The 26831-nt window shown below is 42.4% G+C and overlaps 1 protein-coding gene across 2 annotated transcripts in view; it reads left to right on the forward strand.

Annotated features, from left to right (window-relative positions):
* The window catches only part of LOC139760017 (mediator of RNA polymerase II transcription subunit 12-like protein), a 456094-nt gene that overhangs the window by 125771 nt on the left and 303492 nt on the right, over nucleotides 1-26831 (forward strand). For both annotated transcript variants that reach the window (XM_071682758.1, XM_071682766.1), the window contains exon 7: nucleotides 26504-26757. In XM_071682758.1, the coding sequence (XP_071538859.1) occupies nucleotides 26504-26757 (254 nt within the window). The remainder of the gene's footprint in view (nucleotides 1-26503; nucleotides 26758-26831) is intronic.

The following is a 26831-nucleotide window of genomic DNA, read 5'->3' on the forward strand; positions in this document are numbered from 1 at the left end:
GGAATAATTGGTATACATGGGGTGTTCAGTGTTGTAAATGGAAATGGTGAAGAGCTTGTAGATTTATGTGCTGAAAAAGTATTGGTGATTGGGAATACCTGGTTTAAAAAGCGAGATATACATAAGTATACGTATGTAAGTAGGAGAGATGGCCAGAGAGTGTTATTGGATTATGTGTTAATTGACAGGTGCGCAAAAGAGAGACTTTTGGATGTTAATGTGCTGAGAGGTGCAATTGGAGGGATATCTGATCATTATCTTGTGGAGGCTAAGGTGAAGATTTGTATGGGTTTTCAGAAAAGAAGAGTGAATGTTGGGGTGAAGAGGGTGGTGAGAGTAAGTGAGCTTGGGAAGGAGACTTGTGTGAGGAAGTACCAGGAGAGACTGAGTACAGAATTGAAAAAGGTGAGAACAATGGAAGCAAGGGGAGTGGGGGAGGAATGGGATGTATTTAGGGAATCAGTGATGGATTGCACAAAAGATGCTTGTGGCATGAGAAGAGTGGGAGGTGGGTTGATTAGAAAGGGTAGTGAGTGGTGGGATGAAGAAGTAAGATTATTAGTGAAAGAGAAGAGAGAGGCATTTGGACGATTTTTGCAGGGAAAAAATGCAATTGAGTGGGAGATGTATAAAAGAAAGAGACAGGAGGTCAAGAAAAAGGTGCAAGAGGTGAAAAAGAAGGCAAATGAGAGTTGGGGTGAGAGAGTATCATTAAATTTTAGGGAGAATAAAAAGATGTTCTGGAAGGAGGTAAATAAAGTGCGTAAGAAAAGGGAGCAAATGGGAACTTCAGTGAAGGGCAAATGGGGAGGTGATAACAAGTAGTGGTGATGTGAGAAGGAGATGGAGTGAGTATTTTGAAGGTTTGTTGAATGTGTTTGATGATAGAGTGGCAGATATAGGGTGTTTTGGTCGAGGTGGTGTGCAAAGTGAGAGGGTTAGGGAAAATGATTTGGTAAACAGAGAAGAGGTAGTAAAAGCTTTGCGGAAGATGAAAGCCGGCAAGGCAGCAGGTTTGGATGGTATTGCAGTGGAAGTTATTAAAAAGGGGGGTGACTGTGTTATTGACTGGTTGGTAAGGTTATTTAATGTATGTATGACTCATGGTGAGGTGCCTGAGGATTGGCGGAATGCGTGCATAGTGCCATTGTACAAAGGCAAAGGGGATAAGAGTGAGTGCTCAAATTACAGAGGTATAAGTTTATTGAGTATTCCTGGTAAATTATATGGGACGGTATTGATTGAGAGGGTGAAGGCATGTACAGAGCATCAGATTGGGGAAGAGCAGTGTGGTTTCAGAAGTGGTAGAGGATGTGTGGATCAGGTGTTTGCTTTGAAGAATGTCTGTGAGAAATACTTAGAAAAGCAAATGGATTTGTATGTAGCATTTATGGATCTGGAGAAGGCATATGATAGAGTTGATAGAGATGCTCTGTGGAAGGTATTAAGAATATATGGTGTGGGAGGCAAGTTGTTAGAAGCAGTGAAAAGTTTTTATCGAGGATGTAAGGCATGTGTACGTGTAGGAAGAGAGGAAAGTGATTGGTTCTCAGTGAATGTAGGTTTGCGGCAGGTGTTTGTGATGTCTCCATGGTTGTTTAATTTGTTTATGGATGGGGTTGTTAGGGAGGTGAATGGAAGAGTTTTGGAAAGAGGGGCAAGTATGAAGTCTGTTGTGGATGAGAGAGCTTGGGAAGTGAGTCAGTTGTTGTTTGCTGATGATACAGCGCTGGTGGCTGATTCATGTGAGAAACTGCAGAAGCTGGTGACTGAGTTTGGTAAAGTATGTGAAAGAAGAAATTTAAGAGTAAATGTGAATAAGAGCAAGGTAATTAGGTACAGTAGGTGTTGAGGGTCAAGTCAATTGGGAGGTAAGTTTGAATGGAGAAAAACTGGAGGAAGTAAAGTGTTTTAGATATCTGGGACTGGATGTGGCAGCGGATGGAACCATGGAAGCGGAAATGGATCATAGGGTGGGGGAGGGGGCGAAAATCCTTGGGAGCCTTGAAGAATGTGTGGAAGTCGAGAACATTATCTCGGAAAGCAAAAATGGGTATGTTTGAAGGAATAGTGGTTCCAACAATGTTGTATGGTTACGAGGCGTGGGCTATGGATAGAGTTGTGCGCAGGAGGATGGATGTGCTGGAAATGAGATGTTTGAGGACAATGTGTGGTGTGAGGTGGTTTGATCGAGTAAGTAACGTAAGGGTAAGAGAGATGTGTGGAAATAAAAAGAGCGTGGTTGAGAGAGCAGAAGAGGGTGTTTTGAAATGGTTTGGGCACATGGAGAGAATGATTGAGGAAAGATTGACCAAGAGGATATATGTGTCGAAGGTGGAGGGAACGAGGAGAAGTGGGAGACCAAATTGGAGGTGGAAAGATGGAGTGAAAAAGATTTTGTGTGATCGGGGCCTGAACATGCAGGAGGGTGAAAGGAGGGCAAGGAATAGAGTGAATTGGATCGATGTGGTATACCGGGGTTGACGTGCTGTCAGTGGATTGAATCAGGGCATATGAAGCGTCTGGGGTAAACCATGGAAAGCTGTGTAGGTATGTATATTTGCGTGTGTGGACGTATGTAGATACATGTGTATGGGGGTGGGTTGGGCCATTTCTTTCGTCTGTTTCCTTGCGCTACCTCGCAAACGTGGGAGACAGCGGCAAAAAAAAAAAAGAACATATGTACGATGGAATGATAAGAGAAATGAAAGCAAAACTAGGGAAAAGAGGTTCAGAGATGGAGTGTGGTGGTGAGATGTGGTGGCTAGTGGCAAGCCTGTTTGCAGATGATACTATGTTGTTTACTGAGAGTGAAGAGGAGTTTCAGAAGTTTGTAAGTGTGTTTTATGATGCATTTAAGTTTTCGGGATTGAAGGTAAATGTAAGTAAAAGTTATTTATTATATTTTGTCGCTGTCTCCCGCGTTTGCGAGGTAGTGCAAGGAAACAGACGAAAGAAATGGACCAACCCCCCCATACACATGTATATACATACGTCCACACACGCAAATATACATACCTACACAGCTTTCCATGGCTTACCCCAGACACTTCACATGCCTTGATTCAATCCACTGACAGCACGTCAACCCTGGTATACCACATCGCTCCAATTCACTCTATTCCTTGCCCTCCTTTCACCCTCCTGCATGTTCAGGCCCTGATCACACAAAATCTTTTTCACTCCATCTTTCCACCTCCAATTTGGTCTCCCTCTTCTTGTTCCCTCCACCTCCGACACATATATCCTCTTGGTCAATCTTTCCTCACTCATCCTCTCCATGTGCCCAAACCACTTCAAAACACCCTCTTCTGCTCTCTCAACCACGCTCTTTTTATCTCCACACATCTCTCTTACCCTTACGTTACTCACTCGATCAAACCACCTCACACCACACATTGTCCTCAAACATCTCATTTCCAGCACATCCATCCTCTTGCGCACAACTCTATCCATAGCCCACGCCTCGCAACCATACAACATTGTTGGAACCACTATTCCTTCATACATACCCATTTTTGCTTTCCGAGATAATGTTCTCGACTTCCACACATTCTTCAAGGCCCCCAGAATTTTCGCCCCCTCCCCCACCCTATGATCCACTTCCGCTTCCATGGTTCCATTCGCTGCCAGATCCACTCCCAGATATCTAAAACACTTCACTTCCTCCAGTTTTTCTCCATTCAAACTCACCTCCCAATTGACTTGACCCTCAACCCTACTGTACCTAATAACCTTGCTCTTATTCACATTTACTCTTAACTTCTTCTTCACACACTTTACCAAACTCAGTCACCAGCTTCTGCAGTTTCTCACATGAATCAGCCACCAGCGCTGTATCATCAGCGAACAACAACTGACTCACTTCCCAAGCTCTCTCATCCCCAACAGACTTCATACTTGCCCCTCTTTCCAAAACTCTTGCATTTACCTCCCTAACAACCCCATCCATATATATATATATTATATTTTATTTTTTATTATACTTTGTCGCTGTCTCCCGCGTTTGCGAGGTAGCGGAAGGAAACAGACGAAAGAAATGGCCCAACCCCCCCCATACACATGTATATACATACGTCCACACACGCAAATATACACACCTACACAGCTTTCCATGGTTTACCCCAGACGCTTCACATGCCTTGATTCAATCCACTGACAGCACGTCAACCCCGGTATACCACATCGCTCCAATTCACTCTAGAAGGGGGGGGGGGGCGAAATTTTTGATTTTTTAACTTTCTAAATTGGAAACAGAAGAAGGATCACGGGAGTCTCATCCTCTTAAGGCTCAGACTGGGGTGCTAAATGTGTGTGGATGTAACCAAGATGTGAAAAAAGGAGAGATAGGTAGTATGTTTGAGGAAAGGAACCTGGATGTTTTGGTCTGAGTGAAACGAAGCTCAAGGGTAAAGGGGAAGAGTGGTTTGGGAATGTCTTGGGAGTAAAGTCAGGGGTTAGTGAGAGGACAAGAGCAAGGGAAGGAGTAGCAGATACTCCTGAAACAGGAGTTGTGGGAGTATGTGATAGAATGTAAGAAAGTAAATTCTCGATTATATGGGTAAAACTGAAAGTTGATGGAGAGAGATGGGTGATTATTGGTGCATATGCACCTGGGCATGAGAAGAAAGATCATGAGAGGCAAGTGTTTTGGGAGCAGCTGAATGAGTGTGTTAGTGGTTTTGATGCACGAGACGGGTTATAGTGATGGGTGATTTGAATGCAAAGGTGAGTAATGTGGCAGTTGAGGGAATAATTGGTATACATGGGGTGTTCAGTGTTGTAAATGGAAATGGTGAAGAGCTTGTAGATTTATGTGCTGAAAAAGGACTGATGATTGGGAATACCTGGTTAAAAAGCGAGATATACATAAGTATACTATGTAAGTAGGAGAGATGGCCAGAGAGCGTTATTGGATTACGTGTTAATTGACAGGCGCGCGAAAGAGAGACTTTTGGATGTTAATGTTGCTGAGAGGTGCAACTGGAGGGATGTCTGATCATTATCTTGTGGAGGCTAAGGTGAAGATTTGTATGGGTTTTCAGAAAAGAAGAGTGAATGTTGGGGTGAAGAGGGTGGTGAGAGTAAGTGAGTTGGGAAGGAGACTGTGTGAGGAAGTACCAGGAGAGATGGTACAGAATGGAAAAAGGTGAGAACAATGGAAGTAAGGGGAGTGGGGGAGGAATGGGATGTATTTAGGGAATCAGTGATGGATTGCGCAAAAGATGCTTGTGGCATGAGAAGAGTGGGAGGTGGGTTGATTAGAAAGGGTAGTGAGTGGTGGGATGAAGAAGTAAGAGTATTAGTGAAAGAGAAGAGAGAGGCATTTGGACGATTTTTGCAGGGAAAAAATGCAATTGAGTGGGAGATGTATAAAGAAAGAGACAGGAGGTCAAGAGAAAGGTGCAAGAGGTAAAAAAAGGGCAAATGAGAGTTGGGGTGAGAGTATCATTAAATTTTAGGGAGAATAAAAAGATGTTCTGGAAGGAGGTAAATAAAGTGCGTAAGACAAGGGAGCAAATGGGACTTCAGTGAAGGGCGCAAATGGGAGGTGATAACAAGTAGTGGTGATGTGAGAAGGAGATGGAGTGAGTATTTTGAAGGTTTGTTGAATGTGTTTGATGATAGAGTGGCAGATATAGGGTGTTTTGGTCGAGGTGGTGTGCAAAGTGAGAGGGTTAGGGAAATGATTTGGTAAACAGAGAAGAGGTAGTAAAAGCTTGCGGAAGATGAAAGCGGCAAGCAGCAGGTTTGGATGGTATTGCAGTGGAATTTATTAAAAAAGGGGGTGACTGTATTGTTGACTGGTTGGTAAGGTTATTTAATGTATGTATGACTCATGGTGAGGTGCTGAGGATGGCGGAATGCGTGCATAGTGCCATTGTACAAAGGCAAAGGGGATAAGAGTGAGTGCTCAAATTACAGAGGTATAAGTTTGTTGAGTATTCCTGGTAAATTATATGGGAGGGTATTGATTGAGAGGGTGAAGGCATGTACAGAGCATCAGATTGGGAGAGCAGTGTGGTTCAGAAGTGGTAGAGGATGTGTGGATCAGGTGTTTGCTTTGAAGAATGTTGTGAAAAATACTTAGAAAACCCAAATGGATTTGTATGTAGATTTATGGATCTGGAAAAGGCATATGATAGAGTTGATAGAGTGCTCTTGGGAAGGTTTAAGAATAAAAGGTGTGGGGGGGCAATTTGGGTTGGGAAGCATTTTAAAAAGTTTTTTCAGGATGTAAGGCATGTTTTCGTGTGGGAAGGGGGAAAAGTGATTGGTTTTCAGTAAAGGGGGGGTTTTTTTTTTGGGGCAGGGGTGTGTGTTTGTCTCCATGGTTTTTTAAATTTTGTTTAGGGAAAGGGGTTGTTAGGGAGGTAAATGAAAATTTTTTGGAAAGAGGGGAAAGTATAAAGGGTTGTTGGGGATGAGGAGTTGGGAAGTGATTCATTTGGGTTTTTCGTGATGATACCCCGCTGGGGGCTGTTTCCCTGTGAGAAACTGCAGAAGCTGGTAAAGGATTTTGGGTAAAGTGTGGGGAAAGAAGAAATTTAAAGAGAAAATTGGAATAAGAGAAAGGGTTTAATTAGGTCCATAGGGTTGGGGGGGTAAAGTAAATTGGGGGGGAAGTTTGAATGGAAAAAACTGGAGGAAAAAAAGTTTTTTTAAAAATCTGGGAGTGGATTTTGGCAGCGGATGGAACCATGGAAGCAAAAGTGGACCATAGGGTGGGGGGGGGGGAAAATTTGGGGCCTTGAAGAATGGTGGAAGTCGAAAAAACATTATCTGGGGGAAAGAAAAAATGGGTATTTTTTAAAGGAATAGGGGTTTTCCAACAATGTTGTAGGGTTTGCGAGGGTGGGTTATGGATAGAGTTGTGCGGGGAGGATGGAGGCTGGAAATGAGATGTTTGAGGACAATGTGGGTGTGAGGTGGTTTGATCGAGTAGAAAACGTAAGGGTAAGGGGAAAAGTGTGGAAATAAAAAAGCGTGGTTGAGGGGAGCAGAAGAGGGTTTTTTGGGAAAAGGTTTTGGGGCACATGGAGAGAATGAGTGGGGAAAGGGTTGACCAAGAGGAAAATTTGTGTCGGAGGTGGAAAAACGAGGAGAAGAGGGGCCCAAAATTTGGGGAGGTGGAAAGAGGGAGTGAAAAAGATTTTGTGTGATGGGGGCCCTGAACGCAGGAGGGTGAAAGGGGGGCCAAAATTTTGTTGGTTTATGTGGTAACCCCGGGGGGGGCTGTTTTGTGGGAACACTGTGAAAGGCTGGGGGAAAAATGGAAAATTTAGGTAAAGGTTGTGGAAGAAAGGGAAATACAAAGTGAAAAAGGGGGGGTTATTTTTTTTGGTTTTTCAGAAAAGGGGAGGGCAAAACAAAAAAATTTTATTTAATTAAAAAAAATTAAAAATTAATTTTTAATTTTTTAATTAAAATTTTAAAATTTAAAAATTAAACAAGGGATCATAGGGTGGGGGGGGGGCGAAAATTTTTGGGGCCTTGAAAAATGTGTGGAAGTCGAGAACATTATCTCGGAAAGCAAAAATGGGTATGTTTGAAGGAATAGTGGTTCCAACAATGTTGTATGGTTGCGAGGCGTGGGCTATGGATAGAGTTGTGCGCAGGAGGATGGCGGTGTGGAAATGAATTGTTTGAGGACAATGTGTGGTGTGAGGTGGTTTGATCGAGTAGTAACGTAAGGGTAAGAGAGATGTGTGGAAATAAAAAGAGCGTGGTTGAGAGAGCAGAAGAGGGTGTTTGGAAATGGTTTGGGCACATGGAGAGAATGAGTGAGGAAAGATTGACCAAGAGGATATATGTGTCGGAGGTGGAGGGAGCGAGGAGAAGAGGGAGACCAAATTGGAGGTGGAAAGATGGAGTGAAAAGGATTTTGTGTGATCGGGGCTGAACATGCAGGAGGGTGAAAGGAGGGCAAGGAATAGAGTGAATTGGAGCGATGTGGTATACAGGGGTTGACGTGCTGTCAGTGGATTGAATCAGGGCATGTGAAGCGTCTGGGGTAAACCATGGAAAGCTGTGTAGGTATGTATATTTGCGTGTTGTGGACGTGTGTACATGTGTATGGGGGGGTTGGGCCATTTCTTTCGTCTGTTTCCTTGCGCTACCTCGCAACCGCGGGAGACAGCGACGAGGTATAAAAAAAAAAAAAATATTTTAATTTTTTTTTTTTTTTTAATTTTCCAAAAGAAAGGAACAGAGAAGGGGGGCCAGGTGAGGATATTCCCTCAAAGGCCCAGTCCTCTGTTCTTAACGCTACCTCGCTATCGGGGAATGGCGAATAGTATGAATATATATATATATATCTTTTTCTTTCGTACTATTCGCCATTTCCCACGTCAGTGAGGTAGCGTTAAGAACAGAGGAATGGGCCTTTGAGGGAACATCCTCACCTGCCCCCTTCTCTGTTCCTTCTTTTGGAAATTGAAAAAAAATATTGAGAGGGGAGGATTTCCAGCTCCCGTCCATCCCCTTTTAGTCGCCTTCTACGACACGCAGGGATTACGTTGGGATAGTATTCTTTCTCCCTACCCCAGGGAAAATAAATATATATATATATATATATTATATATATATATATATATATATATAATATATATATATATATGTGTGTGTGTGTGTGTGTGTGTAAACTATGAATATATTTATTTTTTCATACATATTTGCCATTTCTCATGTAAGTGAGGTAAGTACTAAGAACAGCGGACTGAGCTTAGGTGGGATATCCTCACTGGCACCCTTCTCTGTTTTTCTTTTGCAAAATTAAAATTACATGCACAGAAAACCTTTAATTTAACAAACCCCAATATAATGGATTTCGGATTTAATGGACTGGGCAAATAATAACACATTAGTAAATAATAATTTGGAAAATAAAAAAATTCAAGATTCTCAAATGCCACACTCACGAAACATTTCATATTACACTTGTTTTCTTGGTAGCATGGGGGTCTACTTTTTTTGTTTTTGGGTTCTCATGCTTGCCACAATTCAGTTAACTGGGAGTCTGTCTTATAGTACTGTAAATATCACATTATGTTTGCTGCTGTTAATGTTAAGAAACTTCATGAAGTACTTGATATTAATAAAGATGCCAATTTCCATGGTTAACTCAACAGAGCATGCATAATCACTCTTGTGTGAACGTTGAACGAGAACAGAAATACAAGGAAAACCAGATTACATTAGATTCAATACTGTGCTGAGAATTACAGAATTATATATATATATATATAATATATATATATATATATATATATATAATATATATATATATATATGTGTTTATATCTTTTTCTTTCGTACTATTCGCCATTTCCCACGTCAGTGAGGTAGCGTTAAGAACAGAGGAATGGGCCTTTGAGGGAACATCCTCACCTGGCCCCCCTTCTCTGATCCTTCTTTTGGGGATAGGGGTGAAAGAATACTTCCCACGCATTCCTCGTACGTCGTAGAAGGCGACATAGAAGGGGACGGGAGCTGAGGGTTTGGGGGGTTTGGGGGCCAGAAACTCCTCCCCTCCTTGTATTTTTTAACTTTCCTGAAATGGGAAACAGAAGAAGGAGTCACATGGGGAGTGCTCATCCTCCTCTAAGGCTCAGACTGGGGTGTCTAAATGTGTGTGGATGTAACCAAGATGTGAAAAAAGGAGAGATAGGTAGTATATTTGAGGAAAGGAACCTGGATGTTTTGGCTCTGAGTGAAACGAAGCTCAAGGGGAAAGGGGAAGAGTGGTTTGGGAATGTCTTGGGTGTAAAGTCAGGGGTTAGTGAGAGGACAAGAGCAAGGGCGGAGTAGCAGTACTCCTGAAACAGGAGTTGTGGGAGTATGTGATAGAATGTAAGAAAGTAAATTCTCAATTAATATGGGTAAAACTGAAAGTTGATGGAGAGAGATGGGTGATTATTGGTGCATGTGCACCTGAGCATGAGAAGAAAGATCATGAGAGGCAAGTGTTTTGGGAGCAGCTGAATGAGTGTGTTAGTAGTTTTGATGCACGAGACGGGTTATAGTGATGGGTGATTTGAATGCAAAGGTGAGTAATGTGGCAGTTGAGGGAATAATTGGTATACATGGGGTGTTCAGTGTTGTAAATGGAAATGATGAAGAGCTTGTAGATTTATGTGCTGAAAAAGGACTGATGATTGGGAATACCTGGTGTAAAAAGCGAGATATACATAAGTATACTTATGTAAGTAGGAGAGATGGCCAGAGAGCGTTATTGGATTACGTGTTAATTGACAGGCACGCGAAAGAGAGACTTTTGGATGTTAATGTGCTGAGAGGTGCAATGAGGGATGTCTGATCATTATCTTGTGGAGGCTAAGGTGAAGATTTGTATGGGTTTTCAGAAAAAAAGAGTGAATGTTTGGGTGAAGAGGGTGGTGAGAGTAAGTGAGCTTGGGAAGGAGACTTGTGTGAGGAAGTACCAGGAGAGACTGAGTACAGAATGGAAAAAGGTGAGAACAATGAAGTAAGGGAGTGGGGGAGGAATGGGATGTATTTAGGGAATCAGTGATGGATTGCGCAAAAGATGCTTGTGGCATGAGAAGAGTGGGAGGTGGGTTTGATTAGAAAGGGTAGTGAGTGGTGGATGAAGAAGTAAGAGTATTAGTGAAAGAGAAGAGAGAGGCATTTGGACGGTTTTTGCAGGGAAAAAATGCAATTGAGTGGGAGACGTATAAAAGAAAGAGACAGGAGGTCAAGAGAAAGGTGCAAGAGGTAAAAAAAAGGGCAAATGAGAGTTGGGGTGAGAGAGCATCGTTAAATTTTAGGGAGAATAAAAAGATGTTCTGGAAGGAGGTAAATAAAGTGGTAAGACAAGGGAGCAAATGGGAACTTCAGTGAAGGGCGCAAATGGGGAGGTGATAACAAGTAGTGGTGATGTGAGAAGGAGATGGAGTGAGTATTTTGAAGGTTTGTTGAATGTGTTTGATGATAGAGTGGCAGATATAGGGTGTTTTGGTCGAGGTGGTGTGCAAAGTGAGAGGGTTAGGGAAAATGATTTGGTAAACAGAGAAGAGGTAGTAAAAGCTTTGCGGAAGATGAAAGCCGGCAAGGCAGCAGGTTGGATGGTATTGCAGTGGAATTTATTAAAAAAAGGGGGTGACTGTATTGTTGACTGGTTGGTAAGGTTATTTACTGTATGTATGACTCACTGGTGAGGTGCCTGAGGATTGGCGGAATGCGTGCATAGTGCCATTGTACAAGGCAAAGGGGATAAGAGTGAGTGCTTAAATTACAGAGGTATAAGTTTGTTGAGTATTCCTGGTAAATAATATGGGAGGGTATTGATTGAGAGGGTGAAGGCATTTACAGAGCATCAGATTGGGGAAGAGCAGTGTGGTTTCAGAAGTGGTAGAGGATGTGTGGATCAGGTGTTTGCTTTGAAGAATGTCTGTGAGAAATACTTAGAAAAGCAAATGGATTTGTATGTAGCATTTATGGATCTGGAGAAGGCATATGAAAAGAGTTGATAGAGATGCTCTGTGGAAGGTATTAAGAATATAGGGTTTGGGAGGCAAGTTGTTAGAAGCAGTGAAAAGTTTTTATCGAGGATGTAAGGCATGTGTACTGAAAGGAAGAGAGGAAAGTGTTTGGGTTTTCTCAGTGAATGTAGGTTGCGGCAGGGGTGTGTGATGTCTCCATGGTTTTTTTAAATTTGTTTATGGATGGGTTGTTAGGGAGGTAAATGCAAGAGTTTTGGAAAGAGGGGCAAGTATGAAGTCTGTTGGGGATGAGAGAGCTTGCGAAGTGAGTCAGTTGTTGTTCGCTGATGATACAGCGCTGGTGGCTGATTCATGTGAGAAACTGCAGAAGCTGGTGACTGAGTTTGGTAAAGTGTGTGAAAGAAGAAAGTTAAGAGTAAATGTGAATAAGAGCAAGGTTATTAGGTACAGTAGGGTTGAGGGTCAAGTCAATTGGGAGGTAAGTTTGAATGGAGAAAAACTGGAGGAAGTGAAGTGTTTTAGATATCTGGGAGTGGATCTGGCAGCGGATGGAACCATGGAAGCGGAAGTGGATCATAGGGTGGGGGAGGGGGCGAAAATTCTGGGAGCCTTGAAGAATGTGTGGAAGTCGAGAACATTATCTCGGAAAGCAAAAATGGGTATGTTTGAAGGAATAGTGGTTCCAACAATGTTGTATGGTTGCGAGGCGTGGGCTATGGATAGAGTTGTGCGCAGGAGGATGGATGTGCTGGAAATGAGATGTTTGAGGACAATGTGTGGTGTGAGGTGGTTTGATCGAGTAAGTAACGTAAGGGTAAGAGAGATGTGTGGAAATAAAAAGAGCGTGGTTGAGAGAGCTGAAGAGGGTGTTTTGAAATGGTTGGGCACATGGAGAGAATGAGTGAGGAAAGATTGACCAAAGAGGATATATGTGTCGGAGGTGGAGGGAACGAGGAGAAGAGGGAGACCAAATTGGAGGTGGAAAGATGGAGTGAAAAAGATTTTGTGTGATCGGGGCCTGAACATGCAGGAGGGTGAAAGGAGGGCAAGGAATAGAGTGAATTGGAGTAAGTGGTAATACCGGGGTTGACGTGCTGTCAGTGGATTGAATCAGGGCATGTGAAGCATCTGGGGTAAACCATGGAAAGCTGTGTAGGTATGTATATTTGCGTGTGTGGACTAATGTATAATACATGTGTATGGGGGTGGGTTGGGCCATTTCTTTCGTCTGTTTCCTTGCGATACCTCGCAAACGGGGGAGGACAGCGACAAAGCAAAAAAAAAAAAAAAGTTTGTTGAGTATTCCTGGTAAATTATATGGGAGGGTATTGATTGAGAGGGTGAAGGCATGTATAGAGCATCAGATTGGGGAAGAGCAGTTGTGGTTTCAGAAGTGGTAGAGGATGTGTGGATCAGGTGTTTGCTTTGAAGAATGTATGTGAGAAATACTTAGAAAAGCAAATGGATTTGTATGTAGCATTTATGGATCTGGAGAAGGCATATGATAGAGTTCATAGAGATGCTCTGTGGAAGGTATTAAGAATATATGGTGTGGGAGGCAAGTTGTTAGAAGCAGTGAAAAGTTTTTATCGAGGATGTAAGGCATGTGTACGTGTAGGAAGAGAGGAAAAGTGATTGTTCTCAGTGAATGTGGGTTTGCGGCAGGGGTGTGTGATGTCTCCATGGTTGTTTAATTTGTTTATGGAAGGGGTTGTTAGGGAGGTGAATGCAAGAGTTTTGGAAAGAGGGGCAAGTATGAAGTCTGTTGGGGATGAGAGAACTTGGGAAGTGAGTCAGTTGGTTTTCGCTGATGATACAGCGCTGGTGGCTGATTCGTGTGAGAAACTGTAGAAGCTGGTGACTGAGTTTGGTAAAGTGTGTGAAAGAAGAAAGTTAAGAGTAATTGTGAATAAGAGCAAGGTAATTAGGTACACTAGGGTTGAGGGTCAAGTCAATTGGGAGGTAAGTTTGAATGGAGAAAAACTGGAGGAAGTAAAGTGTTTTAAAAATCTGGGAGTGGATCTGGCAGCGGATGGAACCATGGAAGCGGAAGTGGATCATAGGGTGGGGGAGGGGGCGAGAATCCTTGGGAGCCTTGAAGAATGCGTGGAAGTCGAGAACATTATCTCGGAAAGCAAAAATGGGTATGTTTGAAGGAATAGTGGTTCCAACAATGTTGTATGGTTGCGAGGCATGGGCTATGGATAGAGTTGTGCGCAGGAGGATGGATGTGCTGGAAATGAGATGTTTGAGGACAATGTGTGGTGTGAGGTGGTTTGATCGAGTAAGTAACGTAAGGGTAAGAGAGATGTGTAGAACTTAAAAGAGCTTGGTTGAGAAAGCAGAAGAGGGTGTTTTGAAATGGTTTGGGCCATGGAGAGAATGAGTTAGGAAAGATTGACCAAGAGGATATATGTGTCAGAGGTGGGGGGAACGAGGAGAAGAGGGAGACCAAATTGGAGGTGGAAAGATGGAGTGAAAAAGATTTTGTGTGATCGGGGCCTGAACATGCAGGAGGGTGAAAAGGAGGGCAAGGAATAGAGTGAATTGGATCGATGTGGTATACCGGGGTTGACGTGCTGTCAGTGGATTGAATCAGGGCATGTGAAGCGTCTGGAGTAAACCATGGAAAGCTGTGTAGGTATGTATATTTGCGTGTGTGGACGTATGTAAATACATGTGTATGGGGTGGTTGGGCCATTTCTTTCGTCTGTTTCCTTGCACTACCTCGCAAACGCGGGAGACAGCGACAAAGTATAATAATGATATATAAAAAAAAAATATATATATAAAATATTATATATATATATATATATAATATATATATATATATATATATATATATATATATATCATAGGATCATAGGGTGGGGGAGGGGGCGAAAATTTTGGGAGCCTTGAAAAAATGTGTGGAAGTCGAGAACATTATCTCGGAAAGCAAAAATGGGTATGTTTGAAGGAATAGTGGTTCCAACAATGTTGTATGGTTGCGAGGCGTGGGCTATGGATAGAGTTGTGCGCAGGGGGAAATGGAGGTGCTGGAAATGAATTGTTTGAGGACAATGTGTGGTGTGAGGTGGTTTGATCGAGTAAGTAACGTAAGGGTAAGAGAGATGTGTGGAAATAAAAAGAGCGTGGTTGAGAGAGCAGAAGAGGGTGTTTGGAAATGGTTTGGGCACATGGAGAGAATGAGTGAGGAAAGATTGACCAAGAGGATATATGTGTCGGAGGTGGAGGGAGCGAGGAGAAGAGGGAGACCAAATTGGAGGTGGAAAGAGGGGAGTGAAAAGGATTTTGTGTGATCGGGGCCTGAACATGCAGGAGGGTGAAAGGAGGGCAAGGAATAAGAGTGAATTGGAGCGATGTGGTATACAGGGGTTGACGTGCTGTCAGTGGATTGAATCAAGGCATGTGAAGCGTCCGGGGTAAACCATGGAAAGCTGTGTAGGTATGTATATTTGCGTGTGTGGACGTGTGTACATGTGTATGGGGGGGTTGGGCCATTTCTTTCGTCTGTTTCCTTGCGCTACCTCGCAACCGCGGGAGACAGCGACGAGTATAAAAAAAAAAAATATTTTAATTTTTTTTTTTTTTTTAATTTTCCAAAGAAGGAACAGAGAAGGGGGCCAGGTGAGGATATTCCCTCAAAGGCCCAGTCCTCTGTTCTTAACGCTACCTCGCTATCGCGGGAATGGCGAATAGTATGATATAATATAATATTTTTCTTTTTTCTTTCAACTTTTCGCCATTTCCCGCGTTAGCGAGGTAGCGTTAAGAACAGAGAACTGGGCCACTGAGGGAATATCCTCACCTGGCCCCCTTCTCTGTTCCTTCTTTTGGAAAATTGAAAAAAAAAATATTGAGAGGGGAGGATTTCCAGCCTCCCGCTCCCTCCCCTTTTAGTCGCCTTCTACGACACGCAGGGAATACGTGGGAAGTATTCTTTCTCCCTATCCCCAGGGATAATATATATATATATTATATATATATATATATATATATATATATTATATATTATATATATATATATATGTGTGTGTGTGTGTGTGTGTGTAAATATGAATATATTTATTTTTTCATACATATTTGCCATTTCTCATGTAAGTGAGGTTAGTACTAAGAACAGGGGACTGAGCCTTAGAGGGAATATCCTCACTTGGCACCCTTCTCTGTTTCTTCTTTTGCAAAATTAAAATTACATGCACAGAAAACCTTTAATTTAACAAACCCCAATATAATGGATTTCGGATTTAATGGACTGGGCAAATAATAACACATTAGTAAATAATAATTTGGAAAATAAAAAAATTCAAGAGTCTCAAATGCCACACCACGAACATTTCATATTACACTTGTTTTCTTGGTAGCATGGGGGTATACTTTTTTTGTTTTGGTCTCATGCTGCCACAATTCAGTTAACTGGGAGTCTGTCTTATAGTACTGTAAATATCACATTATGTTTGCTGCTGTTAATGTTAAGAAACTTCATGAAGTACTTGATATTAATAAAGATGCCAATTTCCATGGTTACACATCAACAGAGAAGCATAACTCAATCTTGGTGAACGTTGGAAGAGAACAGAAATACAAGGAAAACCAGATTACATTAGATTCACATACTGTGCTGAGAATTACAGAATTATATATATATATATATATATATATATATATATATATATATATATATATATATATATATATATATATCTTTTTCTTTCGTACTATTCGCCATTTCCCACGTCAGTGAGGTAGCGTTAAGAACAGAGGAATGGGCCTTTGAGGGAACATCCTCACCTGGCCCCCTTCTCTGATCCTTCTTTTGGGGATAGGGGTGAAAGAATACTTCCCACGCATTCCTCGTACGTCGTAGAAGGCGACTAGAGGGGACGGGAGCGAGGGGGGCCAGAACTCCTCCCCTCCTTGTATTTTTTAACTTTCTGAAATGGGAAACAGAAGAAGGAGTCACATGGGGAGTGCTCATCCTCCTCTAAGGCTCAGACTGGGGTGTCTAAATGTGTGTGGATGTAACCAAGATGTGAAAAAAGGAGAGATAGGTAGTATATTTGAGGAAAGGAACCTGGATGTTTTGGCTCTGAGTGAAACGAAGCTCAAGGGGAAAGGGGAAGAGTGGTTTGGGAATGTCTTGGGTGTAAAGTCAGGGGTTAGTGAGAGGACAAGAGCAAGGGAAGGAGTAGCAGTACTTCTGAAACAGGAGTTGTGGGAGTATGTGATAGAATGTAAGAAAGTAAATTCTCAATTAATATGGGTAAAACTGAAAGTTGATGGAGAGAGATGGGTGATTATTGGTGCATGTGCACCTGAGCATGAGAAGAAAGATCATGAGAGGCAAGTGTTTTGAGAGCAGCTGAATGAGTGTGTTAGTAGTTTTGATGCACGAGACCGGGTTATAGTGATGGGTGATTTGAATGCAAAGGTGAGTAATGTGGCAGTTGAGGGAATAATTGGTATACATGGGGTGTTCAGTGTTGTAAATGGAAATGGTGAAGAGCTTGTAGATTTATGTGCTGAAAAAGTATTGGTGATTGGGAATACCTGGTTTAAAAAGCGAGATATACATAAGTATACGTATGTAAGTAGGAGAGATGGCCAGAGAGTGTTATTGGATTATGTGTTAATTGACAGGTGCGCAAAAGAGAGACTTTTGGATGTTAATGTGCTGAGAGGTGCAATTGGAGGGATATCTGATCATTATCTTGTGGAGGCTAAGGTGAAGATTTGTATGGGTTTTCAGAAAAGAAGAGTGAATGTTGGGGTGAAGAGGGTGGTGAGAGTAAGTGAGCTTGGGAAGGAGACTTGTGTGAGGAAGTACCAGGAGAGACTGAGTACAGAATTGAAAAAGGTGAGAACAATGGAAGCAAGGGGAGTGGGGGAGGAATGGGATGTATTTAGGGAATCAGTGATGGATTGCACAAAAGATGCTTGTGGCATGAGAAGAGTGGGAGGTGGGTTGATTAGAAAGGGTAGTGAGTGGTGGGATGAAGAAGTAAGATTATTAGTGAAAGAGAAGAGAGAGGCATTTGGACGATTTTTGCAGGGAAAAAATGCAATTGAGTGGGAGATGTATAAAAGAAAGAGACAGGAGGTCAAGAGAAAGGTGCAAGAGGTGAAAAAGAAGGCAAATGAGAGTTGGGGTGAGAGAGTATCATTAAATTTTAGGGAGAATAAAAAGATGTTCTGGAAGGAGGTAAATAAAGTGCGTAAGAAAAGGGAGCAAATGGGAACTTCAGTGAAGGGCAAATGGGGAGGTGATAACAAGTAGTGGTGATGTGAGAAGGAGATGGAGTGAGTATTTTGAAGGTTTGTTGAATGTGTTTGATGATAGAGTGGCAGATATAGGGTGTTTTGGTCGAGGTGGTGTGCGAAGTGAGAGGGTTAGGGAAAATGATTTGGTAAACAGAGAAGAGGTAGTAAAAGCTTTGCGGAAGATGAAAGCCGGCAAGGCAGCAGGTTTGGATGGTATTGCAGTGGAAGTTATTAAAAAGGGGGGTGACTGTGTTATTGACTGGTTGGTAAGGTTATTTAATGTATGTATGACTCATGGTGAGGTGCCTGAGGATTGGCGGAATGCGTGCATAGTGCCATTGTACAAAGGCAAAGGGGATAAGAGTGAGTGCTCAAATTACAGAGGTATAAGTTTATTGAGTATTCCTGGTAAATCATATGGGAGGGTATTGATTGAGAGGGTGAAGGCATGTACAGAGCATCAGATTGGGGAAGAGCAGTGTGGTTTCAGAAGTGGTAGAGGATGTGTGGATCAGGTGTTTGCTTTGAAGAATGTCTGTGAGAAATACTTAGAAAAGCAAATGGATTTGTATGTAGCATTTATGGATCTGGAGAAGGCATATGATAGAGTTGATAGAGATGCTCTGTGGAAGGTATTAAGAATATATGGTGTGGGAGGCAAGTTGTTAGAAGCAGTGAAAAGTTTTTATCGAGGATGTAAGGCATGTGTACGTGTAGGAAGAGAGGAAAGTGATTGGTTCTCAGTGAATGTAGGTTTGCGGCAGGTGTTTGTGATGTCTCCATGGTTGTTTAATTTGTTTATGGATGGGGTTGTTAGGGAGGTGAATGGAAGAGTTTTGGAAAGAGGGGCAAGTATGAAGTCTGTTGTGGATGAGAGAGCTTGGGAAGTGAGTCAGTTGTTGTTTGCTGATGATACAGCGCTGGTGGCTGATTCATGTGAGAAACTGCAGAAGCTGGTGACTGAGTTTGGTAAAGTATGTGAAAGAAGAAATTTAAGAGTAAATGTGAATAAGAGCAAGGTAATTAGGTACAGTAGGTGTTGAGGGTCAAGTCAATTGGGAGGTAAGTTTGAATGGAGAAAAACTGGAGGAAGTAAAGTGTTTTAGATATCTGGGACTGGATGTGGCAGCGGATGGAACCATGGAAGCGGAAATGGATCATAGGGTGGGGGAGGGGGCGAAAATCCTTGGGAGCCTTGAAGAATGTGTGGAAGTCGAGAACATTATCTCGGAAAGCAAAAATGGGTATGTTTGAAGGAATAGTGGTTCCAACAATGTTGTATGGTTACGAGGCGTGGGCTATGGATAGAGTTGTGCGCAGGAGGATGGATGTGCTGGAAATGAGATGTTTGAGGACAATGTGTGGTGTGAGGTGGTTTGATCGAGTAAGTAACGTAAGGGTAAGAGAGATGTGTGGAAATAAAAAGAGCGTGGTTGAGAGAGCAGAAGAGGGTGTTTTGAAATGGTTTGGGCACATGGAGAGAATGATTGAGGAAAGATTGACCAAGAGGATATATGTGTCGAAGGTGGAGGGAACGAGGAGAAGTGGGAGACCAAATTGGAGGTGGAAAGATGGAGTGAAAAAGATTTTGTGTGATCGGGGCCTGAACATGCAGGAGGGTGAAAGGAGGGCAAGGAATAGAGTGAATTGGATCGATGTGGTATACCGGGGTTGACGTGCTGTCAGTGGATTGAATCAGGGCATATGAAGCGTCTGGGGTAAACCATGGAAAGCTGTGTAGGTATGTATATTTGCGTGTGTGGACGTATGTATATACATGTGTATGGGGGGGGTTGGTCCATTTCTTTCGTCTGTTTCCTTGCACTACCTCGCAAACGCGGGAGACAGCGACAAAATATAATAAATAACTTTTACTTACATTTACCTTCAATCCCGAAAACTTAAATGCATCATAAAACACACTTACAAACTTCTGAAACTCCTCTTCACTCTCAGTAAACAACATAGTATCATCTGCAAACAGGCTTGCCACTAGCCACCACATCTCACCACCACACTCCATCTCTGAACCTCTTTTCCCTAGTTTTGCTTTCATTTCTCTTATCATTCCATCCGTACATATGTTCTTTTTTTTTTTTGCCGCTGTCTCCCACGTTTGCGAGGTAGCGCAAGGAAACAGACGAAAGAAATGGCCCAACCCACCCCCATACACATGTATCTACATACGTCCACACACGCAAATATACATACCTACACAGCTTTCCATGGCTTACCCCAGACACTTCACATGCCTTGATTCAATCCACTGACAGCACGTCAACCCTGGTATACCACATCGCTCCAATTCACTCTATTCCTTGCCCTCCTTTCACCCTCCTGCATGTTCAGGCCCTGATCACACAAAATCTTTTTCACTCCATCTTTCCACCTCCAATTTGGTCTCCCTCTTCTTGTTCCCTCCACCTCCGACACATATATCCTCTTGGTCAATCTTTCCTCACTCATCCTCTCCATGTGCCCAAACCACTTCAAAACACCCTCTTCTGCTCTCTCAACCACGCTCTTTTTATCTCCACACATCTCTCTTACCCTTACGTTACTCACTCGATCAAACCACCTCACACCACACATTGTCCTCAAACATCTCATTTCCAGCACATCCATCCTCTTGCGCACAACTCTATCCATAGCCCACGCCTCGCAACCATACAACATTGTTGGAACCACTATTCCTTCATACATACCCATTTTTGCTTTCCGAGATAATGTTCTCGACTTCCACACATTCTTCAAGGCCCCCAGAATTTTCGCCCCCTCCCCCACCCTATGATCCACTTCCGCTTCCATGGTTCCATTCGCTGCCAGATCCACTCCCAGATATCTAAAACACTTCACTTCCTCCAGTTTTTCTCCATTCAAACTCACCTCCCAATTGACTTGACCCTCAACCCTACTGTACCTAATAACCTTGCTCTTATTCACATTTACTCTTAACTTTCTTCTTCCACACACTTTACCAAACTCAGTCACCAGCTTCTGCAGTTTCTCACATGAATCAGCCACCAGCGCTGTATCATCAGCGAACAACAACTGACTCACTTCCCAAGCTCTCTCATCCCCAACAGACTTCATACTTGCCCCTCTTTCCAAAACTCTTGCATTTACCTCCCTAACAACCCCATCCATATATATATATATCATATTTTATTTTTTATTATACTTTGTCGCTGTCTCCCGCGTTTGCGAGGTAGCGGAAGGAAACAGACGAAAGAAATGGCCCAACCCCCCCCCATACACATGTATATACATACGTCCACACACGCAAATATACACACCTACACAGCTTTCCATGGTTTACCCCAGACGCTTCACATGCCTTGATTCAATCCACTGACAGCACGTCAACCCCGGTATACCACATCGCTCCAATTCACTCTATTCCTTGCCCTCCTTTCACCCTCCTGCATGTTCAGGCCCCGATCACACAAAATCTTTTTCACTCCATCTTTCCACCTCCAATTTGGTCTCCCTCTTCTCCTCGTTCCCTCCACCTCCGACACATATATCCTCTTGGTCAATCTTTCCTCACTCATTCTCTCCATGTGCCCAAACCACTTCAAAACACCCTCTTCTGCTCTCTCAACCACGCTCTTTTTATTTCCACACATCTCTCTTACCCTTACGTTACTCACTCGATCAAACCACCTCACACCACACATTGTCCTCAAACATCTCATTTCCAGCACATCCATCCTCCTGCGCACTACTCTATCCATAGCCCACGCCTCGCAACCATACAACATTGTTGGAACCACCATTCCTTCAAACATACCCATTTTTGCTTTCCGAGATAATGTTCTCGACTTCCACACATTCTTCAAGGCCCCCAGAATTTTCGCCCCCTCCCCCACCGTATGATCCACTTCCGCTTCCATGGTTCCATCCGCTGCCAGATCCACTCCCAGATATCTAAAACACTTCACTTCCTCCAGTTTTTCTCCATTCAAACTCACCTCCCAATTGACTTGACCCTCAACCCTACTGTACCTAATAACCTTGCTCTTATTCACATTTACTCTTAACTTTCTTCTTCCACACACTTTACCAAACTCAGTCACCAGCTTCTGCAGTTTCTCACATGAATCAGCCACCAGCGCTGTATCATGAGCGAACAACAACTGACTCACTTAGCAAGCTCTCTCATCCCCAACAGACTTCATACTTGCCCCTCTTTCCAAAACTCTTGCATTTACCTCCCTAACAACCCCATCCATAAACAAATTAAACAACCATGGAGACATCACACACCCCTGCCGCAAACCTACATTCACTGAGAACCAATCACTTTCCTCTCTTCCTACACGTACACATGCCTTACATCCTCGATAAAAACTTTTCACTGCTTCTAACAACTTGCCACCCACACCATATATTCTTAATACCTTCCACAGAGCATCTCTGTCAACTCTATCAAATGCCTTCTCCAGATCCATAAATGCTACATACAAATCCATTTGCTTTTCTAAGTATTTCTCACATACATTCTTCAAAGCAAACACGTGATCCACACATCCTCTACTACTTCTGAAACCACACTGCTCTTCCCCAATCTGATGCTCAGTACATGCCTTCACCCTCTCAATCAATACCCTCCCATATAATTTACCAGGAATACTCAACAAACTTATACCTCTGTAATTTGAGTACTCACTCTTATCCCCTTTGCCTTTGTACAATGGCACTATGCACGCATTCCGCCAATCCTCAGGCACCTCACCATGAGTCATACATACATTAAATAACCTTACCAACCAGTCAACAATATAGTCACCCCCTTTTTTAATAAATTCCACTGCAATACCATCCGAACCTGCTGCCTTGCCGGCTTTCATCTTCCGCAAAGCTTTCACTACCTCTTCTCTGTAAGTAAAAGTATGTAATGGTATTTGAAAGAATACAGTGAAAGTATAGATTTTGTTAAACCATTGAGAGTGAAAGGAGAAAGTGTACTAATTTGTGCTTTAGGTATGGGGAAGTAGGACTCACAGAAGTGAGAGAATTTAAGTATTTGGGAGCTGTCTTGGGTAAGTGTGGTGATATGGAAGGAGAGATATGGGAGAGAGCAATACAGGGTAGAAGTCATTGGGGTCACTAATAGAATAATGAATGGTAGAGGTGTAAGTATGGAAGTGAGGAGAGGACTAAGAGACAGCGTAGTCCTCCCAACTATAACCTATGCAGCTGAAACATGGACATGGAATGAGTCACTGAGGTCAAGAATCCAGGCTGTAGAAATGAGCTATTTGAGAAAAGCATGTGGTGTGACTAGATGGAATGAATAAAAAAATTAAGGGGTGTATGAGAGAGATGTTATGGCAGGGAATGCAAAGGGAATGAATTATGGAGTGATAGAATGGGTGAAATGTAATACTTTAAGTTGGTTTGGGCATGTTGAAAGAATGCACGACTGGGAGTTTACAAGGAGAGTGTATGGTAGTACAGTTAAAAGGGTTGGTTTGAGTGGAAGACCATCTGTGACCAGGACAAATAAGATGGAGGAATACTGGAGAGAGAGAGAAATAGTGGAAGAATGCGAGGAATGATGTATGCGAGGGAGGCGACCTGGACAAATAAGGTGGAGGAATACTGGAGAGAGAGAAATAGTGGAAGAATGCGAGGAATGATGTATGCGAGGGAGGCATATAAGGACAGGGAAAAGTGTAGACTCTTTTGCTGTGGCTACCCCGTAATGGGAGCTCTCGGAGGGTATGGGCATCAGAGATGTAGATAGATATATAGATAGCATGTAGTGTGCAAAAGGTGGGAAGTAGGCAAATTTTGAAAGAGTAATGAGTGTTGGGATGAAGGTAAGATTGCAAGTGAAAGAGAAAAAAGAGGTATTTGGGCAGAATTTACAGGAAAGGAGTGCAAAGGATTGGGGATGCATAAGAAAAAATGGCAGGAGGTCAAGAGGAAGTTACAGGGGTTGAAAAAGAGACAACTGAGAGTTGCAGTGAGTGAGTAACGGTAACTTAAGGGAGAATAAGATGTTTTGGAAGGAGGTAAATAATGTTCGTAAAGCAAGAAATATATGGGAACATTGGCAGAAGGGGCAAAGGGGAAGTGATAACAGGTAGTGATGAAGTGGGGAGGAGGTATAGTGAGTATTTTGAAGGACTGTTAAATGTGTTTGATGACAGAATAGCAAATTTTGGATGTTTTGGTTAAGGTGGTATGCAAAGCAAGAGAGTCATGGAGAATGGTATGGTGAAGAGATAAGAGGTAGTGAATGCCTTGAGTAAGATGAATGTGGCAAGATGGCTGGAGTACATGGTATTTCAGTTGAATTTATTAAGAAAGGGGGTGAATGTGTTCTTTATTGGTTGGTAATGATTTTCAGTGTATTTATGGATCATAGTAAGGTACCTAAGGATTGGTAGAATGCTTGCATAGTGCCATTGTATGAAGAGAAGTGGGATAAAGGTGAGTGTTCAAACTACAGAGGTATAAGTTTGTTGAGTGTACATGCCAAGTTGTATGAGAGGGTTTTGATTGAGAGGGTGAGGGCATGTACAGAGCATCAGATTGAGAGAGGAGCAGCATGGTTTCAGACAGAGGATGTATGGATCAGGTGTCTGCTATAAAGAATGTGTGTGAGAAATACATAGAGAAATGGATGGCATTGTATGTGGCATTTATAGATGGGCGAAAGCAAATGATAAGGCTTATAGAGATGTGTGTGGAAGGTCTTAAGAATACACAGGGTGGTAGGAAAACTTCCAGAAGTAATGTAAAGTTTATATCAAGGGTAAGGCATATTTATGAGTAGAAAGAGAGAAGAGTAAATGGTTCCAAGTGGTCGGTCTGTAGTATGGGCATGTGATATCACCGTGATTGTTTAATGTGTTTACAGATGGGTTGGTGAGGAAGGTAAATGCAAGAGTTTTGGAGATAAGGGTGAATATGCAGTCTGTGGGAGATGAGAGGGCCTGGGAAGTGAAAGTCAGTTTTTGTTTGCTGATGATGTATCACTGGTGGCATATTCAAGTGAGAAACTTTAGAATTTGGTGACAGTTTGGAAGAATGTCTGAGAGTAGGAAGTTGAGAGTAAATTTGAATGAAAACAAGGTTATTAGCTTTAGCAGGGTTGAGGGACAGATTAGTTGGGATGTAAGTCAGAATGGATAGAAATTGGAAGAGGCAAAATGTTTTAGATACCTGGGAGTGGACATTGCAGTGAATGGAACCATGGAAGTGGAAGTGTCTGTGGGGGGTATGTTTTGGAATTACAGAAGAGTGTGGAAAGAGAACATTTTCTGGGAGGGGAAAAATGAGTACGTTTGAAGGTATAGTAGTCCCATCAATATCATATGGATGCAAGGCTTAGGCTATAGGTGAGGCTGTGCGAAGTTAGATGGATGTGTTGGAAATTGAATGTTTGAGGATAATATAAGATGTTAGGTTTGATCAAGTAACTAATGAAAGGATAAGAGAGATGTGTGATAATGTAAAGAGTGTGATAGAGAGAGCAGAAGAGGGTGTGCTGAAATGATGTAGACATATGGAGAGAATGAGTGAGGAAAGGTTGACAAAGGAGGTATGTGTATCAGAAATGGAAGATGTAGGGAGAACGGGGAAACCAAATTCAAGATGGAAGGATGAAGTGAAAAAGATTTTGAGTGATTGGGACCTGAATAGGCAGGAGGGTGAAATGCATGCATGGGATTGAGTGAATGAGCATTGTCATATACTGTACAGGGTCATCAAGCTGTCATTGGACTGAACAGTGCATGTGAAGTGTTCGCGGTAAATCATGAAATGATCTGTGGGGCCTGGATAAGGAGCTGTGGTTTTGTTGCATTACACATGACTGTTGAGATTGGATGTAAGAGGATGTGGCCATTCTTCATCTGTTCCTGGCACTACCAAGCTAACATGGGAAATTTCAACCAAGTATGAAGAAAAACATCTCTTGCACAGATTCTCCCAAACTCAGACACCAGTTTCTGCAGTTTCTCACTCATATATGCCACCAGTGCCACATTATCAGCAAGCAACAACTGATTCACCTATTAAAAAAAAGCCCACCCCCACCCCAGCAAACTGCTTACTTGTTTCTCTTTCTCCAACATCCTTACATTAAACTCCCTCACCTTATCCATCAACATTGAATAGCCATGATGACATCACACACTCTTGCCCCAGACCTACTTTTTCCTGGAACCACTCAACCTCTTCTCTACTAATTCATACATATGCCTTATTCTCATGATGAAAACTTCTTACTGTTTTGATGGCTTTTCTACTACAGCATATATTCATAGCACCTTCCACAAAGCATGTCTACCATCCCTATCCAATCCTTTCTTCAGATCCCAAGATACCAAAAACAAACCCTTCTGTTTCTCGTAAGTATTTCACACTCATTCTTCAAAGCCAATCCTTGATCGACACTTCCTCTTCCTCTTCCGAAGCCACATTTTTCTCCCCAGTCTGATGCTCTGTGGATGCCACCACCTTGTCATTCACCACTCATGCATGCATTTTACCAGGTACACTAAGAAAACTAATACTTCTGTAATTTGAAAACTCACCTTTGTCCCCCTTGCATTTTGCATTTACGCAGTGGCACTGTACATACATTCTGCCAGTCTTAAGGCATTTTATCATGATCCATACATATATTAAAAATCCTAACTAGATGATTAGCATTGCAACATTATGATTATATGTGTATTCATGCATTGTTAGATCTGAGAATGTTTCAGAAAGTTTTCAAACTCATAATGCAATCATATATTCTTGTTTTCTTGCAGGAAGGATTACTTGACCGTCAGGAACTGTTAGAGTGGGTTGTGGAGGCATTTGTACGTTGGCGTGGAGCTGAACATGATGTTGTTCTCCGTGTTGTGTTGCCTCTGCCTTTACAGTACCTAGATGAGATCACACAGTCAGAATATCTGTCACGCAAATTAGCTTATTACTCAGCATCAAAACTGGCTCAACTTTGTCATGATTCTGGCTATGCCTCACCTAGGCCACAGTCTCCAGTTAACCAGACTAGTAATGGGTAAGGATGCAGGATAAGTTTTTAACTTTTGTAATTTGAGAGTATTAAGCATCCTCAGAGCTCACATCAACATT

Source organism: Panulirus ornatus, chromosome 3 (assembly GCF_036320965.1).
Source record: "Panulirus ornatus isolate Po-2019 chromosome 3, ASM3632096v1, whole genome shotgun sequence".
NCBI lineage: Eukaryota > Metazoa > Arthropoda > Malacostraca > Decapoda > Palinuridae > Panulirus > Panulirus ornatus.